Genomic DNA, 19313 nt, shown 5'->3' with positions numbered 1-19313 from the left:
GGGAAAAAGTAATAGTGAGTAGTTGGGACAACTTTAACAATGTATGGGAAAACTATGGACAGCAGGGAATGCTATGGCTGAGGGATCTGCAGTGGCTTTTGTGTTCATTTGTTGCACAGCATCCTCCTGAAGGCAGGTGTGTGAGTTTCAATGGTCTTCTCTTTTCTGACATTTAATTTCAATTCAAAAATGTGAGAATTTAAGAGTTTTACTCATTAAGCTGAAAAATGAAAATGCAAGGAGGTCCAAAAGATCACTGGCTTCTTCTCAAACACACTAACAATTTCATTTAAGTGTGAAGATTATCTGCAGGGATTGGCACCTGAAAGTTAAAAAGACAAACAGCCTTTTCCAATAAATTAATATAATTTCCTGCTCTTTTCATTTTATTAAAAAAACATTTTTAAATTAAGTATGGCAAAGACATTGCAAAAACTGTTGTAAAGTAGAAATACCCTATTAAAAGTAATTCAAAATGTATGCAGCAGAGAAACCCAAATCTTTAGATATTGAAGTTAATGTTCATCTTCAGTAATCCTTTGACTGAAATAATATCTCCCAATCTGATCAGTAGATTCTTATTTCAGACAATAACATTTCTGATGAAAATAAAAGAGAACTTATTTCCAGCTGCGTAGCTCTTGACAGCTTTTGTCTTTCAATTCTGGAATTCTCAGAAGGCAAAGGATTTCAATGTTTGTATTCAAAAAGTCAATTATTATATCACATATGGTACAATTCATCATCACTGATGCAGGAAAAAAAATTCAAATTTGTATGGCAATGCAGAGTTCCCAGTGCTTTGTATAGGTAAGACAAATTCTGAACTAAACAGTAAGAGGATCCTTAATAGACACATGATTAAACATCCAGTTTCTGTACATAAGTGAAAATCATTTGTTCTTGGAATGGGAATAATATAATTTGTATTCCCATTAAACCTACTTTCTGGGGAACAATTAAGATGTTTTTACATAATTAAAAAACAAACTACATACAGATGATTGAATTGGTAACAAATTGCTTTTGCAAATCCCAAGCATTGTACCATCATAAGATTTTACATCTGAGAGAACTACCTCAAAAACAATGTCAACTTCTCAAATTGCTGAGAGCAGAGTGAGAGGAAGAGGGTGAACATCTTGAGCACCTGACTGTGGGTGTTTGCTGCATTCACCTATCCCCCTGAGTTACTTGTAGCTGTGACAAAACATACTGCAGACAAAAGGGCGATTTTAAAAAAAGTAAAATTTTCCTTCATCTAAAAATCTGATATCCATATGTTTTTACCAGAAAGAGCTCTTGCAAACACTCCAAACTAGTGTTTTGGGGCAACTATTTGAAAAAAACTACTTCTTTTCATGGCTTGCATTACTGGGCTTGGCCACACAATCGATAGTGTGAAGCTCATCCTGGGAGCCTTAATTGCTGCTTATGCTCTGTTTACATGGCAGTTGGATTTTAAAGGAAAGCAACTATGGGAATACAAAACAATGTTTACTTTCTTCTTCAATATGTGTGATTTTTTTTTTCCTGCATGTCCAAGTTCACTTGCAGAAAGTTGTACAATCACATATGGTTCTCATGAGCATCTGCCTGCCTACAGAACTGTGAAAAGTAATTGTGTTTTGATGGGATTTTTTTAACTTTATGCTCCCCAGAATGAAAGAAAAACTTAATTAAGGTTTTTAGATAAGATCTCTAAGGGAAGAACTTTGTAAGAATTTACTCTGTCTGCTTTTGTTCTGAGATCTAGAAGTCTATTTCCATTACTGGACAGGACTGGCAGATGAATTGCAATTAAAGGCACAATAGCAAAAGAGATTAAACACAGGAATGACAACTGACAGTGTGAGCTTCCTTCAGTGCTTTTTGTTATATTGAAAGTGCAATTCCAAGTCCTGCTCAGTTTACTAAAGCACCAAGTTTTAATCAACTGCTTTACTCTGTTAACCTTAGGGTCTGGTTATCCTGAGCGATGCATGAGCTTTCCTCTGCCAAATGAAAACTCCTGCTTTTCCTTCTTCCCCACAGGAGGAGAGGTTCCATACACGACCCTGGCAACACGACTGATGATGGGAGCTTGGTGGCTTTTTGCTTTGATTGTCATCTCCTCCTACACGGCCAACCTAGCAGCTTTCCTCACCATCACACGCATTGAGAACTCCATCCAGTAAGTTGGTAAAGAGTGATTCAAGGGAAAGGAGGACGAGCATAAATATACATGTAGAAGGGTATAAATGTTCTGCTTCAATGTGAGAAAAGGAATGAATTTTTATCCATCTGAGAAGTAAGTTTGAAAGTCAGAAAAATAACAATATAGCACGGGCTGTCAGTCTCCCTGGAGACACTTTGTTTTTAGGATTGGAATTGTTGGCCTCTAGCAGATACTTTTGCCTGTGGCAGACATACATATGTATGTTTGCACACATACATATTTTGAAAGAAGCCATTGAGTTTGAGATGACCACACAGTATCAATATTTGAAATGAGAAAGTATAAATTGCTGCTGAGTTCCCCAGCTCTGCTTTCCATTCAGATGTATTCCACAATACTTGTGTTCTGACACTTTGGTCAGGAGGAACCCAATGCTTCTTCAATGTATGGGGAGCTCAAAGCTGTCTTCACCTATTCTTGCCAAGGCAGAGATGTTTTAAAAGCAACAAACACTAACAAACTCACTCATAGTCATCTTTGCTCTTTCTGCTCCTGGATTCTCTCTCACTGCATAAGCAGATCACATTGTTCTCTCTTTTCCATCTATTCATTCTTTTGCTTTATGCCTCCCAAAAATGAATGTCCTGGTCTTCTGTCCCTTTTATGGTGAACTCTTTCTGCCACATCTTCCCATCTATTTTTGCAGATCATCTCATCTTTGCATACCACAGGAACCTTTCCAGGTCTTCCACCCTCTTTCTCTGCCCTTTTGTATCCTCTCCTCAGCAAGCTGCATGCTGAGTTATCCTTGTTCCCATTGTTCCAGTGACATCTTTCACCTTCAAATGCTCATTCCTGGGTCAAAGCAGAGACTAGAAAATACCATTGAGCAAGAGCTAGCCAAGCACTGTGAGGGACAGCTGGCCATTTTTTCATAGTAGGTTTATCTTGAGGCTACAGGTCTGTGCAAGTATGTGAGAGTGACAGAATTACCCCTTCCTATATATCCTTCTTTGCAAAAATCATAGAGTGGCTTTAAAGAAGAGAGGCACCTTTCACTGTATTTCTTCCTTCAGAAGGGTAAGAATCTGACCTTCAGGTCAGGCTCAATGATGACCTTAGGGAAAATTCTGATTTCTCAGTCCAGTCATTGATTCAAGTCCCTGACTGGTGTGTATCATCACCTAAGGTCTTTCTGCCTCTAGTTCAGCTGCTTTCAAAATCTCTCTGAAATTCCCCTTGAGACAGTGAGCCACTATCACAGACTGAGCAGGGGGAGCCTCAGCCTCCTGTGAATCCAAAGGTCAGGATCAAGCACCACTGGGTGCCAGCAGTCATTGTGCTCTCACAAAGGCACTTCTCTAGGTGAGGATGTTCTCTGTGCTAAAACCAGTCCAGACTTTCACACAGGCTGGTAAACATCTGCAGCAGCAGACAAGTTTCATTTGCAATTGAAGCCCAAGTTCAGACCCAAGAGCAGTCCCTAATTTTGAGTGCATGGTTATCTCCTGGCTCTCCCCATTAGGAGCATCCTCTTGCACTTCATGAACTCACCCTTGTGTCTTGGGTGATGGAGGTGGAGGGAGAGGTTGGTGTTCCATGGCTAAAGTTGCCCAGGCTTTACCAGTCCGTATTCATTCCCAATTTGAAATTTTCTATGGTTGTTATCCTTCCTTTCTGAGGTAATAACCTTACCACTTTCATCTGTTAGAGGGGTTTGTACTCTGACAGAGATATATAAAAGAGATCACATGAGCAAATTACTTCCCTGATACAGTTGTATTACCAGTTAAATAAAGTTATCATTTTCTTTTGTGTTCTAAATAACAGAATTTGAAATCATGCAATGCTGCAGGGGTATTTTGACACAACCCAGCCATTTGACTCTGTAGTCTCAATTATAATCCCTTCAAAATTTATATGGGAGTAAAATGATATTGTGTGTCAATGTTTGTCAACGCTGATCTTGAGATTTTGAGGGAAGTTTTGGTTTTGAGTTTAAAAATATTTAAATTTGAGTAAGAACTGTGAAGAAACAGCATGGGAATTTATACATGCAAAATAAATAATAATGATATATTCCCTCATTGAGTTTGTCCTTACAAGAATGAAATATGCTTCTGCATTCAGCTTAGAAATCATGTCCTTTCTAGTTTTGAAGTAGTCTAGAAAAATATTCAAATTACTGTGACAAATGTCTGTGTTTTCCTATGATATGTAAAAAAGAATAAAATATGCCCAAACTATAATTTAATACATCTTCAGCTTTTTCTGCAGTTTATTGTGATGTCACTAGAAAACCCTCAGTGGAATTTTGAGGTTATTATGTACAGTTGGGACTACATTGGTCTTTGTGCTGTATTATTTATGGGCAAAGTCACTGAAAATGTTTTATTCAGTAGAAAATGTTGCAGCTGGAAAGCTCCTGGAATGAAAGAACAGAGGCATTTTTCAACAGCACTTCCAGCTCAAAAATAGAGTAATTAGATGTGTTTAGTATCCATTAGGGAATGAAGTTATCCTAACTGTGGTGTGAGTGTAAAACTTTTGTTTACAAAACTGCCAGAATTGGAACTTAAACCAGCACATAAGAGAGAGGGTGTTTATTTACCATGCTGAATTACTGCAAAGTGGAAAACATGAATAAGAAATAAAGAAAAAAGCTGATGCTCCTTTTTTCCCTTTTTTTTTTTTTTTTTAAACAGTTCAAATTATACCTTGGGGAGCCTTCAAGGCCAGAATGGAAATGAGTATAAACATTTTTTAAAAAATAATCCAGCTTCTGCTTGTAGTGCTATCCAGTCAGCTTCAGAGAAGTCAGAGGAAAAAAGGAGAACAAAATTGAAGTCAGTGGGTTTGCACAGATATAAAAAGTAGTTAATAGTTTTTCATTTCAGATTTCCAGCTAGCATCAGATATTGCAGTGTGTTGTTGTAGGTATGGGCCTTGTGATATCTTTTACAAAAGATAGGAGGATTCAAGCAGCCCGCAGCACATTTCACTCCTGTGAAACATTTTGGTAGTTACTGCATTTCAGCTTTTGAGTATGAAGTTACTTTGTGTTCAGAGCTCTTGCAGCTCCCCTTGCTCTGTTGGTGTGAACGCTGAGCCACTCTTCCTAGGCAATGCCTCATGGTATGCAGAACTCTATTCTGAGAAGCAAAGCATGCAAAATTTTATTAGTCCATCCACTGAGGAGGACAGCTGGAGAGATAAGTGTTCCCTTTCCCTGTAGAGTCTCAAAGTAGAGCTGTGTTGCATAACCTGACTTGATGGCATTTGTGCTCTGCCTCAATGCTCAATTTAAATCAAATTTTTACAGTTTTTAAATTATTTTAGAGGAACCAGAAGAAAAATAATGGGTGTTAAATCTCCTTTTCCAGAGGAATGGCTACTCTTAATACCTTCGGGAGCTCAGCTTTTCACCTTCTGCCAACACACAATATCAAGAGCAAAGACCCTCAAGTTCTAAAGTAGTTCCTGGATGCATCTTTTGTTCACACTTGACCCATATAGCAGATGACATTTAAATCAAGACAGTCAGCATTTCAAGTGCCAAAGCACTGTGGCAGCAAAGCATAATTTCCATGTACCTCAAATCTTTACATCATTTTCTCAAATGCAACAGAAATTAATAGTAATTAGGAGTGGCTTTTCTTGGTAAATGCCAACTAAATTTGGAGGTTCTGAGCTATTCCTCACAGGTGCTCATGCTCTGAATTTCATCACTGAGCCAGTGTTGACATTATTGTTTTGTGATTCCTTTAAGACAGAGTCCATAGGCAGAGATTGATTTTTCTCAAATTACTGCACTGTTTTTCTGGATTAGCAGAGGGTGTCACCACGTTTGCATGAGCACTGACATTTTGCAGGAAGGTTGGGGGAGAGAGGAGAACAGAGGAGAAGTCAAAGGATTTGTCATATGAAAGCCTGGTGTTAGGTGGTTTCAAGTTTTATCCCCTTCTAAAATCTGGAAGCTTAAGAGTTTAGTGGGGGAACGTGTGCATCTTGTGTGTTCTGTAAAATCAGAAGTTCACATTATGTTCTCCATGTTATAACTACTCTCTCTTATTTGATAGGTGAGAACTCTCCCTCCGAAAATGGAGGCATAGTGGGAAAGCAGCTTTCTCCTGCTTAGTCATTCTTTTCACAACATTTAGCTAAACCATGATTCACTTGAAGCTAAGACCCTAAGGCTTTATCCAGCTCAGTGCAACTCACTACAGGATTTCTGCAAGGGGGTTGGACAGAATACAGTAATTAGATATTTCCTGATGCATCTTAATCTTTTCTTTAACATGGTTCACCCTGCAAGAAGTATTACAGGTTTTTGCCACTGCTGACCCTGACAACAGTCAAACCCCTTGGCTTAATGTGCCCTGTTCCCAAAGCCTAAATCTGCTTGTGAATTAATCCTTACTGTCCTAGGGAAAAAAAAAAAAAACAACCAACCTGACAAATGAACAAAAAAACCCACAAAAGCACTGGAAAACTTATCTGAATTAGTCATAAATAAAGACTTTGTGTAGGCCATGACATCAGTTGTTTTTTGCTGAAAATTTAGTAACTAGCTCTTACAGACAGCTCTATGAATACTCAATTGATCTACAACCCAGGTCTACAAGCTATGCAGACGCCCAAGTCTCTGACCTGAGTGGTATTTTATCACCTGAAAAAAAATTTTGTTATTTCTATATAAAGCTGACTTTTTGCTTTTCAACATTTTTCTGTGTACTTTTTTAACACTTTTGGCTGACATATGTGAACATGTTACTGATTCTGAGTCTAGGATTTGAATTTGTAGAAGAGGATAGGCTTTGGAGAAAGAAATATGTCCAAATCCTGCTCTGTTTTTCTTGTAGCTGGAGGCAGAGATAATTTTTTAAATTGCAAAGTAATTGATTTGTACTAAGCCATAAAATGAAAGTGACCTGACAACTGCTGTCTGATTAAGGTGCAGAATGCTAAACAAAACCAACAAACGCTGAAAAATACATCTATCTGTTAATAATTCTTCTTTAAATGACTCAATTCCTCCTCAGAATAGCCCTATTAGCCTAGTTAATTTAGGATAATATTGATGCTGGGATAATATTGGTATTATCCCAGTAATTGCAATGAGAAAAAAACTTACCATAAAGACCACACATAATATTTTTCACCTTAATGCTGCATCAGTTATAGACAAAAATAAGCTGAATTATGACCTGACTGCATGGTCACTTGTCTAGAAGTACAATTTGTCCGTATAAAAAACTCAGTTAAAGGTACCTTATTTTTAGCAGGTTTTTCAACTATATCTGCTTCTTTATTAACTATTTTTATCATTCATTATCTTATTGCTTCAAAATTAGAAATTCAAGGAGAAAAAAGTTTTAAAATGTGAGATTATAATTTGCTTACTAATGCTAATGAGTGCTTTGCTTTGCAGGTAGTTCGACTGAGAACTATCAAAAAATTAAATTTCAGTGTGGGTAATGGAATCAAAACTTGGGCACCAAAGGACACCTTACAGGAATTAGTCAGATTGGCAAATGCTTTTTTCTTATTTTGAGATCTGGTGTGGCAGCTGTGGGGTGAAACTGGGTGGCAGAGTGAGGCTGAGGATTTACACATCCACTAAACACATTTGTCTGAAAAGAGAATGAATTGTTTAATCCAGAGATAGAGGTACACTGACTAATGTGTAACCTATAAACCAGGCTGGAGGAAAAGTAGTTATAAAAGTTCTTTCTTCTCTAAAGGAACCTCAATGGTTCAATAATTCTAGTAGTTCTGTCAAAATTCGTCATTTCTCTTTGTTTTGCTGTACCAGAGGTTGAGTGTCACACTAGGAGTCTGCAGAGTTGTGGAGTGTTAAACAAACAGCTTCTGAAGGAGGTCATATATATTATGGTCCCATTTTGCCTGTTTGTGTGAGGGGAGGGAGTCACTGATGTGTGGTAGATCTTTACTGGTTTTTCTGTTAGTCTTTGCAGCAGCATATACGTGCGTACCCCTCCAAGGCTCCCAAACTTCTTTCTTGCTCCTCAGGGTATGGTCAGGAGAACCAGAACTTTGGGTCTAATGCCAACCACAGTGTTTAGTGCATCCATAGAGTTTACGCTTATATTTGTCTTGCTTTTGTCCTCTTGTCATCATTTTCTCATCAAATGTTCCATTTCAGCATGGAACATCACCTGTGACTGTGGAAAGATGCAAGCAGGGCAGCTGAGAGGCATCCTGTGTTTTAGGATAGCACATCTAACAGTGAGGCACTGCAGACTCTAGTTAATGCCAGACTTGGCAACTACAACATGCCTTCCTGAAGGCATTGACATAATTCTTCTCCTTGTTATTTCCCTGCTGCTGGTGCCTTTGTGTGTGATAGCACACTTGCTTCTCAGCCTGTTTGCTTCCCATACCTGACTGTAGTACATTTCAAGACTAATAGCTCATGTCTGGTGCTGGTTTGCCTTTCTGAAAATAACAAAGTTGCTTTTATAGCCACAAGATGTACACAGGAGCTCTTTTTCTTTTGTGCTCTGTTTTTAACTGATTTGTGGCAGCAGCTACACCTGTCAATTGCATACTGCTTAGCAACAATATATCAAAAAAAAACTTTGTTGCTTGTTATATTAGAAATTATATGGCTATACAAAGTCTTGTAAAGTAATGGTTGCAATTTTACTGAGTGTTGTCACTAGAAATTGGAGACTCGATAAATACTTTCTGTATACTTTTCTAGTATGACAAATAACAATTGCAGGACATGGCAATATGCATCCTGTGACAGCTCATTGCACTGCTGAGCACTGCCAGTTGATTACAGGAGTGTACTGGCAGCAGCAGCAGTAACACAGAAGGGATGCATAGAGTATGCTGTATTTCTCTAGTACCTTTCATCAGGGATGCTTTTGACAGACACTGTCAGCACTTTGCACAACACTTTGCCTAATGGTAAAATAAGGAGAAACTCTCAGCAAGGCTCACTGCTGCCTTCTGGGTTCCTTTCTGCAGAGCTGTGCCTCAGCATGGGTTGTTGCAGGGTTTTGTTCATGCCCAGCTACAGAGGTTTGAATTTCTCCTTGCTGAATTATTCCACATCCCATTTCGCCAGTTTTTCTAGTCCCAACCTAACTTCAGTCTGTCTGTGAGCAGATGGCTGGTCCCCCATATCATGTCATCTGCAAACTTGGCAGGAGAGTTCTTGCTTACATCCTCCAATGTGAGCAATGTCTGCCAGTTATTGGTAAAGACACGTCCCAGGTTAGACCTCTGTTAGCAGCCTGCAGATGAGCTACCCCATGAGCATGACAATCCAATTGGGAATTCATCAAATCTGGTTTCCCACACAGCTCTACCTAATGACCTCATTTGGATACAAGAATATTGTGGCAGGCAGATAGGCTGCCTTGCTAAAGTAAGGTAAGGTATGGAATGCCTGTCTAAAGTTAAGGTATGCTTTGTCAGTTTCTCCAGACTTGTCCACAAATGCAGTAAGTTTACTACAGAAGGCAACCAAACTGGTCAGGCATATCCTACCTTTGGTGAATCAATATTGAGTTCTGCCAGTCAGCTGCTGCTCCTTCATGTGCTCAGAAATGTGATCTGAGAGGACTCACTCCCTGAGGTTGGACAAACAGCCATAGTTCCATGAACCATCTTTTCTAACTTTTTAAATGAATTCTGGCCATTTTCTTTCTCCTCTGGCAAGGGATCTCCTTTACATTGCAAGAATTAAAGCAGGTGGCCTTGCAAGGACATGGGCCACCTCTCTCAGCAAGCTCTGATGCTACCTGCCAGGTCCTGTGGAATTCTATGGATCTACAGATCCCAATCAATCCCTGCCTTTTCTGGTTGGGATTTACCTGGCCACCTACTGCTCGTTGTCCATTGCCTTCTTGAACCCTGCCTGCAGTCACAAAGACCTGGGAGACCTTGGTGAGGAGGAGTGAGGAAATGCAGGCACTGGGCACCTCAGTTTTAGCTGTGACTGCTGTCCCCATCAGCAGGATCACACTCTTCTTTTTCAGCCTTTTAGGGCTACACAAGCTGTTCTTGTTACCCTTGAAATCCCTCGAGAGCATCCACTCTGACTATTTCTAATGCTACCTAGAGTTGCTAGGAAACATTTCTAAATTCCTCCTTTGAAGATTGTCCATACTTCCACCATCTGTATGTTGTTTGAGGAGATGAAGGTCTTTTTGAAATGCTTGGGGTTTTTTAATAGTTTCAAAGTGTAATGGATGATTGAATTGCTTTCCCTGGAGAAACCTACCTGGTGGCTGTGTCTAGACTTCAGGACTGATCTTTAAAATTGTATCATTCCTTATTTCAGTATGTTTATTAAACTTGAGCATTTGACCTGAGTAGCTTACTTTTGCAATTCCCTCGACTCCCACTTTTTAAAATATTTACTGCTTCCCTTTCATTCACTGGCTGTAAGGAGGTTTCATATTTTTGCTTACAGCTCAGCCACTTTATATTTAATTTTTCAGAACTCATAGGTGTTTATCTGGACTCAATTTATTTTTTACTTTTCAGTTACCAACTAGCCACAGTACTTACTGTCCTTATGCCTTAGTCTACCAGAGTCTCATATTTTTCCTCATAGAATAGGGCATGTCTTGGTCCTCTAGTAGAAGACCAACACACTTGGTTTCAGGAAATGTTCCATGTAACATCTCACCTTTGATGATTCCATATTTGTACAGATTCTTTGCAGGTTCCCTGTTGAAGAGGAATGTGGTCTTGTTGGAGAAAGGATCAGATTTAAGGGATTTCGATACCATTAGTTATTTACTCCTCACAATTACATTTATTCCTTCCTTGTAATTACTATATGTTATCTGATTAGAATTTAGCTCTTGGTCAGTGTTTTTCTAAGCTCACGTCTGCATTTCAAAGGATTTCTTTTTTACTTAGCTGACATCTAAACCCTTGCCATTGAGCTCTATTGATTTCTTCTTTCCCTGCTTTGTTTTGTTCATGGCATACATATCCTGTGAGATTTGATTAGTTTTCTTCAGTGCCATCTCCAGAGCACCTAAGAATTCCTTTTTTCCCACCCCCCACCCCATAGGGCCATTTTCACTTGCCTTCATATTTACATGTTTCAGAAACACAGCTTGGCATTTGATGGGTTTCCTACATCGCTGTTTGCATTTTCTGTGTCTGCAATAAGCTTTTACAATTTGCTTTTGCCTTCTTTAAGACAGCACTGAGCTCCTTGATTGTCCTTATGTGTCATCCACTAGATTTGTGCAGTTTATACACAGTTAATTTGTGCTGGGAAAGCTGTAATGGGTTTTAAGCAGTAGACATATTGCAGTAGTTACTTTGAAATTTTAATGAGTGCCATTAAAGAATCAAAGGTACAGGAGAGCAATTCTACAGGAAAGGAAAATAAAGGCCAAGAGGTAAGGAAACTTTAAAGGCTTTTAATACACAATTTTTTAGTCCAAAGCAGGTTGATCAAACCCCATTTGGGATGCTTTAGAAACTTCTAAAATGGTTTATTTTTCTGGTTTATAGAAAAGGGTAAGACTAGATAACACATAAAGCAGAACAAATTTATTAGACTAAACATGAACTGTGATGAAAAAGCAGTGCATGAAAATACAACAGAAATCTTCTTATTGCTGAAAATAATACAGAATGTGACTTATGTGATGGATGCACAGCTCAGGGCAGGAACAGGGCAGGAACAGCACCACCAATCTGCCCTTCACAGTGTCAGCCAGGAGCACACAGAGCTGCTCAGCCCAGGTGCTCCTCTTACTCCTGTTCTTTTTTTCATCCATTTTCACTTTTTCCACCCCTTCCTTTCACTTCATATTCATCTTTATGTCTTAAATCATAAAAACAAATTTTCAGTCTTGCTTTATTTTTTGAGAAAAAAAAGGAAAAAAACACAACAGAAGAAAGTGTCTTGACAGCTGTCTCCCTCTGTGCTGCCCTTTGTTTGCCTGCAGCTCCTTCCTCTCAAAAACGTGGATTAAAGCCTCCTGTCTCTTTTTCTTCACCAACAATTCAGGTCTCTCCAGGATCTCTCGAGGCAGACAGACATTCCTTACGGCACTGTGCTGGACTCTGCAGTGTATGAGCACGTGAGAGTGAAAGGGATGAACCCCTTCGAGAGGGACAGCATGTATTCCCAGATGTGGCGCATGATCAACAGGAGCAACGGCTCGGAGAACAACGTCCTGGAGTCCACTGCAGGCATCCAGAAGGTACTGCCATGTTTCCTTGGTGCTTCCCATCAGAGCTGCTCTGTGCTACACCACATTTGCTGGGTTGTTTCTTTTAACTACAAGGGATGGATTTGCACCCAGGCAGTGATCCTGCCTGATTTCTGAAAGCCCCTTGCACTGGCATGGAGGATTGGGACTTCTTAGGTTTGTAGTATTTAATAGCATTTTAATATGTAAGTACGTAGACTGTTTGCTCCAAAAACTATTTACAGGTGTATTTATAGGAGATGGATGTGTTTGTCAGGATGCAAAGTGAGAATAGGATCACTGGATTTAGAGCCCCAGAATACAAGACATTGATTATCTTATTTTTTTAGACTCCTGACACTGAAATTCCTGGCTTTCTGTTGTAGCTCTGGGTCATGTTTGTTTTGAGAGAAGGCAGGAAATGATCTGGCTTTAAAGAAGAGTCTCACAGCCACTTTCTGTAGTTGGTTTAGCGGTGGAAAAATACTTTGAGAGCTCTTTGTAGGCACATTTGTGAATGCAATAGTTCCCTCCCAATTTCTGGCTGACAGCTACAGTTTTTATACAAACACTACTCCGTGAAAGGATTCAGCATAAGAGTTAATGTAGGTTAATGAGTGACTGTATGCAAGCTTTTCCCCTACCCTTGTATCTTTGTATTCAAACTTCTCAATCAAATCAAGGAAATATCATATTTTGTTGACTTTATTTTAAACTTGAAAATGTGAAAATTTATTAGGGAAAATATCCATGAATTGTTGCCATCACAATTTAGAGACTTCTAAAAATCCAGATGAACTCTGCTTTTTGGCTCCACCAAAATCCATTGGCCAGGAAAACCTGTAATTTCTGGTGTTCTCACTCTAGATAGTAACAAGAGAAAAGAGTCTGTTAAGAAGAATGATGAAATCACTGGTGAGCTCTTGATAATAAAAGAACTACAAAGTAACAAAGATTATTTCGAGTTTTAAAAATCACCAATCCAACCTCTGGATAACCAAGATCATATTTTCTCCTCTGAAGGACTAAACAGCATAAAAGAAGAGGCAAGAGAGGCCCTGGGGAACTGCACTTTTGAAACCCCTTTAGATAAAGTCATAAGCTGAAAGAGCAAGAAAAAAGGATCTGAAGATTTATTGGCTAGAGGAAATTGCTTTTTTTGAGAAAACATATTTTACCTCAGTTTGTAAGTGACTGATAACGCTGGGGTTTGCCTTTTGTATATATATAAAAAGCCAAAAACCTTCTCTCCTTCTGGTCTGCCTTCCCAAGTTACAAAAAGAGTTTCAGAAGGATCAAAAACCAGAGTACATCAAACACAGCTGTGCTGACTAGCAGCTTTTAGCAGAAAAAAACAAACAAATGGTGTATCCTGCTGGCAGGTAATTCCAGATTACAGTCATTGATTTCTCATTCCTGGAAACATGGCAATTGCTGTCCTAAAACCTACAAAACCAGAAATATCTAAGCTCCTAATTTCCTGTGCTTCTGCTTCCCAGGAATAAGCAAATGATGATATCAAAAACCTAAGTTGTGCCTAGTGAGTAAGCCAACCACCCTCCAGTTTTAAAAAATCTGAGGTCTTAGGCCTGATTTTAATGAGCATCTATCTGTGTGTGCACAGTTTCTTCCCTTCCTTCAATTTACAGGAAGAAATGACACAGAAAAAAGATTATGTGCCAGCTGCTGCTCACACAGAAGGTTTTGGGAAGTTGTAGTTGGCCTGCTTGGGAAGAAAGGTGGATGAAGAAAGTGATGTTAAAAGCTAATCTTAGGCAAGGAAAACTAATATTTTAAAAGGTATCTGATAAAAGGCATAGATTGTAATCTCTGTAACACACTTCAAAAAATGAAAACATTTGTGAAAGAATTCATGGATCCCCTTGGCCTATTTATAGACTTCATAATGCTCTTCAGGGTATTTAATGAATTTAACTGGCCACATCAGAGCTATTAACCTGATTGCCACCCTGGGCAAGCTAAACCAACAGGTCTTCCTCTGTGCCTCATTTTGTTTCCACCATCCATGAGCACTAAAGTGTGACTGAGCAGCAGTGTGTCCAGGCTCTGCAAGGCCATCGCCTCAGCACACGTTCCTGGAGTGCCCAGGGACACTGCAGAGACTTAATAGTGCTTCCAAACAGCTCCAGGAAAAGGGAGTTCCACTCAGCTGAGTAATGACCACGAAGGGATTGGGATAGGAGGGACCACCATGGGAGAGAGGTGTGCAGGAATGCAGTGGACAGTCCCACCTTTAACTCAACACCCCTTGCTGCACCACCTCCGAGATTAAATGGGGTTTGCAAGGAGCCTTCACAGAAGATGCTTCCCCAAATGTTTTTGGAAAATCATAGCAGTTCTTTAGTTTTGTCTTGCTTTTCTTCTGACAACGCCAGTGGCGCTGGGACTATTTTTTTGTGAGGAAAGTAGCAGTCTAATGCTAATGTATATATAAACAGGGGGAAGGGGAGAGGGACCAACCACTGATTCACTCAGCACATCACCCCTGTCACTCAGCAGGACTGCCTGCCTGCTGTACCAGTGGCTTCGTGGGGAATGGCACCTGTGTGAGTGCAAACACAATGCAGCCAAATGACAATGATTGCACAGTCCCACTTTGCATCAGGCATTCTGCTGCTTTGACCTGCTCTTCCCAGCAGGAGGGCAGGGCAGGCAAGGGAAATAAGATGGGAAGATCATGCCATTGTAAGTTTTCAGGTTTTGATATTTATTGCTCCTATTCCTCTCATAAATCAGGTGCATACATATCACCGTGTGTGCTCCTGTTCCATCCATAGTGAGCAGCTATAAATACCACAGGTCCAGCTAGAGAGCAGCTGGATAGATTTACCCTGGAGAGAGAGCAGTTTTAAATACCTCAAACAGGAGACAGCCTGAAAAGCACAGGCACTTTAGATATTTTCTTCCACTTATTGTCTCTTCTTTTCTCGAAAGGCAGCAAAAAGCTGTTGAAGGTCTGAATTTAGGGAGGGAAGCACTCAGTTGTTTGTCTTCCTGCACTGTCAAATCAAAATGGATGGGGAGGTAGCTGTATTTTTATAGAAGCTTGGATTATGCTGAAGAATATTCACTTTTATCTTCCTTTTCTTTATGACTCCTAAGTGTTTCATGTGTCTCAAATTGATTTTCCTTTTTTGCATAGGTTATGAAATATGCATCTCATTCTGTCATAGGAATCTCTATTTTTGTGGAAGTTATTTATTCAGAGAGGATTTACAGAGGCCTATGTCATGCCTGCTTAAACATTCATTGAGGACTCCAAGAAAAATCATTTAGGCTTAAACATATCACATTACATACCTCTTTATGTCTTCTTAAAAAGCACATTACCCTGCTTAATCCTTTACAAGCACCACAGGCTTTCCCATCCTTGGAACTATTCCCATTTAAAATATAATGAAGCACTTCTATTGTGCCCCTGTCTGCTCTTTCTTCCCTGGAGTATAATAGTGCCTAATGCCCTATCCTACCCACCTTGTTCCTCTGAACATGATACCATAGCCTACAGCGTCTTCATTTTTCTCAGTAGCACAGAGTGGAAAATTCCTTTCCCAGGCAGAATCTGAATGTGTTTGAAACCTCTTCCGTCTATTTAACTCTACCTGCAAAATATTTAGCTGCTAGGAGACTTGTGAATTATTGTCAGGTGAAGTAATGCTTCTGGATGGTGCATTAAGAGAAGCTCCTTGTAGGCTCATAGTGCTTCCTTTTCAACTTGCACACAGTATCAAAGGGAATTTGGTCTTGAGATTTGGATTTTCTTGTGATCCTAATTGCAATGCCAGTGGAAGCATGCTAGCAACTGCTCAGCCCATTTGTTTTCCCTGGACACTGTAGATGGTACTTTTACCCTCCTGAAAATATTGTAATAGAAAAATATTTATGAACAGAGCATAGCAAAGCTCTGCTAAGATTATTTGTATGGGGAAGAAAGGGGTAATAACAATTTGCAATTCTGTGCTAGAACAAATTGTTAATAACCAACCATGGATTATCTTAATTTGGCTACAGCAGTAGTGGCATCATGAAGCTTACCTTGATGGGCCAAAAGCCCATCTAGAATTAACTAATTATCCTCATATACCCACAAATTTGCCATTGGAATTGCCATGCTTGTGGCAGACACACCAATCACAGAAAATCTAGTCAATGTACAAAAGTCCACACATCTGTGTTGTCAACATTTCTGACCATGGAGTAGCCCAGTGAAAAGACACTGAAAAAAAAAGAGAACCAAGACAAACTTTTGGGATACTGCATCTATACCATGCTTCAGCAGTTTGACAATGGCTAAGAAAGGGATAGGAAGCAAAAAAACATATAAAAATGCTTGGACAGTACTCCAGTATGTCTCAATTCACAACCAGACCATCAGCTATGTTATGCAGCTGTTGGTTAGCAGCTAATTTTCAACACAGACTCCAGTTCTCTGCTTCCCCTCTGCCTCTGCAGCTAATATTTCTTGGGCAGATGAGATGTTCTGAGCCTGCTCTACAAGTATAAAGTTAACAAATACCCTTAAGACCTTGATGTGTTCAGTCCCACAGCTGAAGGAGCAATTTGTCTATTTTGCAATTATTGTCTCCTGTACAGTCCATGATTTGGAGCTGACAGGTGCCTTGGAGTACCAAAGGCACTGACTGCCCTTACTTTGTCTTGTCATGGGTGGTCTGGCTATTTTTTCCCCACGATCCTGTGTATTTTTACTGCCATATCTGGGGCTTAAAAAAACTTAGAGCACTGAAAAAATAGAATCCTGACCAGAAGCCACTACAAGCATAGTGTGGTGTTGCTTTCAGGCATTATCAAAAGGCTAATAGTTATCTGGGTTAGCTTAGGAGCTCAGTGTATTTGGGAATTACAATAGCTGGCCTGTGACAGTTAACAGAGCATGAAGCAGATTCTGTGCATAGCTTTAAAAATTAAATGCAAAACTTTTCCTGCTACCACATTTTCTCAGAATTCAGGGTATGTTTAACAAAAGGCTTCCTCTCCCTCACCAATACTTGAGTATATAATAAGGTCTGATCTAACTTCAACTTTCTAGAGAGTTTTCACAGGTTTTATCTTGAGTAGAACACCTGCAAAAGTTATTTTCTGCAGAGTTGTGCTTTGTTCAAATGAAAATGTAAGTCAAAATTTTAGTTAGCCTACATATCAAGAAATGGATCTACATGGACATGTGTTCATCCAGCAACTAAGCAAGCCAACTACTGCTGTATTCCCTTCATCTCCAAAGTTTTCTGAAAGGTTTATGAGTTCACCTTCTCCTGTTCCATCTTACATGCTGCTGAATGTACCTCACCATTTTTGCTCTCCCTGAAATGCCACCCAAGTTACTCCTGACTTCTGTTCAAAGGTCAGTCTGCGTACACCCAACAGTCACTTTAACAACTCAGATGTCACTGACTGCTGTCCTGCTGTGCCATTCTACCTTCCGTGGCTGTCTTTGCTTGCTTTCTCTTCTCTCAGTTCTTTTGGAGAACTTTCCAGATCTGTTCTGAAATTTTTTTGGGCCATCCTACATTCGAGACCATAGTCTTTTCTATCTAAACCTTATCCCTGTCCCTTAAGTCCAAACAAATTGGCTCCACAGAGACAACTTGCAGTTTTGCTTCTCATAAGCTGAGTTTCTTTCATCTGAAATAAATTTTTGTGTTTTCCTCTGCTGTCTCTTCATGTCTGACCACTAACTTAGTTCAGCCTAAAGCCTACAGAAGCTGGCTTCATCATCTTTAATTTTTCTTTCCTGTGGCTTTTTGTTGTTGGTGTGTCTATGTAAGTTTTGGCAATTTACTTTCCATACCATGTTTATGATTTACCCATGCAACCTCCAGCATGTCACTTCAGTAGTATCCAGTGTTATTTTCTGGGACCTCTATAAAGAATTCTTTTTGCATTTAGTTTCATTGAAAATGCTCCTGGGTTTAAAGAAACAAAAAAAGAAAGAAAAAGGTTGCCTTGACTTTCAAGGTCTTTCATGGTGAATTCTGACTCTCCCTGTAGTTTTCTCATTTCTGAATTGGAAATCATTTGTGTGAGCTTCCAGTGCAACTCCTTTTCAAGCAAGTATCTTTATGCTTTCTCTAAGGACTCCTCTGTAAGGTATATTTTCCCCCAAGACAGTAGTCTTGTCTTTCCTTCAAACTCCTTAACGCTCCCCTTTGTTATTACACTAACAAAAACCTTGACAACCAGGTCTCTGGTGTGCTATGATTGCTACCCATCAGCTGAGCAGCTCTGTTTTGTTGTTTCTTTATGCTCTTTCCCTCCCTTTGGTTTATTTTGTAACTGCCAAATCAGAGGGGAGAGAGGAACACACAAAATGATCATCTAAATACTGGCATAGATGGGATGTGGGGGAAACCAAAGAGCTGCTGTACCCCAGAATGAACTGAATTAATGAACACTGCCATTATCAGATGAAGAGTACTGCTCAAAAAACAACCTCTCTGTAGCTGACCTTTCAGCCTTCATCCTCAAAGGAGAGCTACAGCCTAACTTCAAAAGATGAACATGGGAACTAAAAGCTCACAACAGTCTGACACAATAAAAAGATAGAGGGAAAATAAGATTTTATTGAGCAATTGCTCCTCGTTACTTCTCAATTTCCACAGATTCAATGGTGCCAGCTACATATTTCTTTTGAATTTTCTCATTGATTAACAACAGTCATTGCATCAGTCTCATAGGCAGTTTTCTAATCTTGAAGTTTTCTGCTTGTTTTCAGATGTTTGTTTGCCTGAAAACTTTGTTATTTAGGGCTCCCCTCACAGATATATCCCATTTCTGTACAAAGATAATTCTCTCTTGAAACCTTGCCTCACCTTGATCTGTCAATGGCTTCAAATATATTCCCATCATGTGTAACTTGAGGTGCCTAATTTAGGTGTCTAAGTTTCTTTCTTTGCTATTGTAGACAGGCAATTTTC

At 39.5% G+C, this 19313-nt stretch overlaps 1 protein-coding gene across 5 annotated transcripts in view; it reads left to right on the top strand.

The window, feature by feature from the left end:
- The window catches only part of GRID2 (glutamate ionotropic receptor delta type subunit 2), a 673340-nt gene that overhangs the window by 570334 nt on the left and 83693 nt on the right, over positions 1 to 19313 (top strand). For all 5 annotated transcript variants that reach the window (XR_014851598.1, XM_085058012.1, XM_085058013.1 and 2 more), the window contains exons 12-13: positions 2035 to 2173; positions 12177 to 12372. Coding sequence is in view for 4 of the 5 variants with exons in the window: in XM_085058012.1 (XP_084914138.1) it covers positions 2035 to 2173; positions 12177 to 12372 (335 nt within the window). In the remaining variant the exon portion in view is untranslated. The remainder of the gene's footprint in view (positions 1 to 2034; positions 2174 to 12176; positions 12373 to 19313) is intronic.

This window comes from Lichenostomus cassidix, chromosome 4 (genome assembly GCF_008360975.1).
Source record: "Lichenostomus cassidix isolate B80296 chromosome 4, HeHo_3.0, whole genome shotgun sequence".
Lineage (NCBI taxonomy): Eukaryota > Metazoa > Chordata > Aves > Passeriformes > Meliphagidae > Lichenostomus > Lichenostomus cassidix.
Note: the sequence above shows the minus strand (reverse complement) of the source record. Positions and strands in the feature narration are given on the sequence as shown.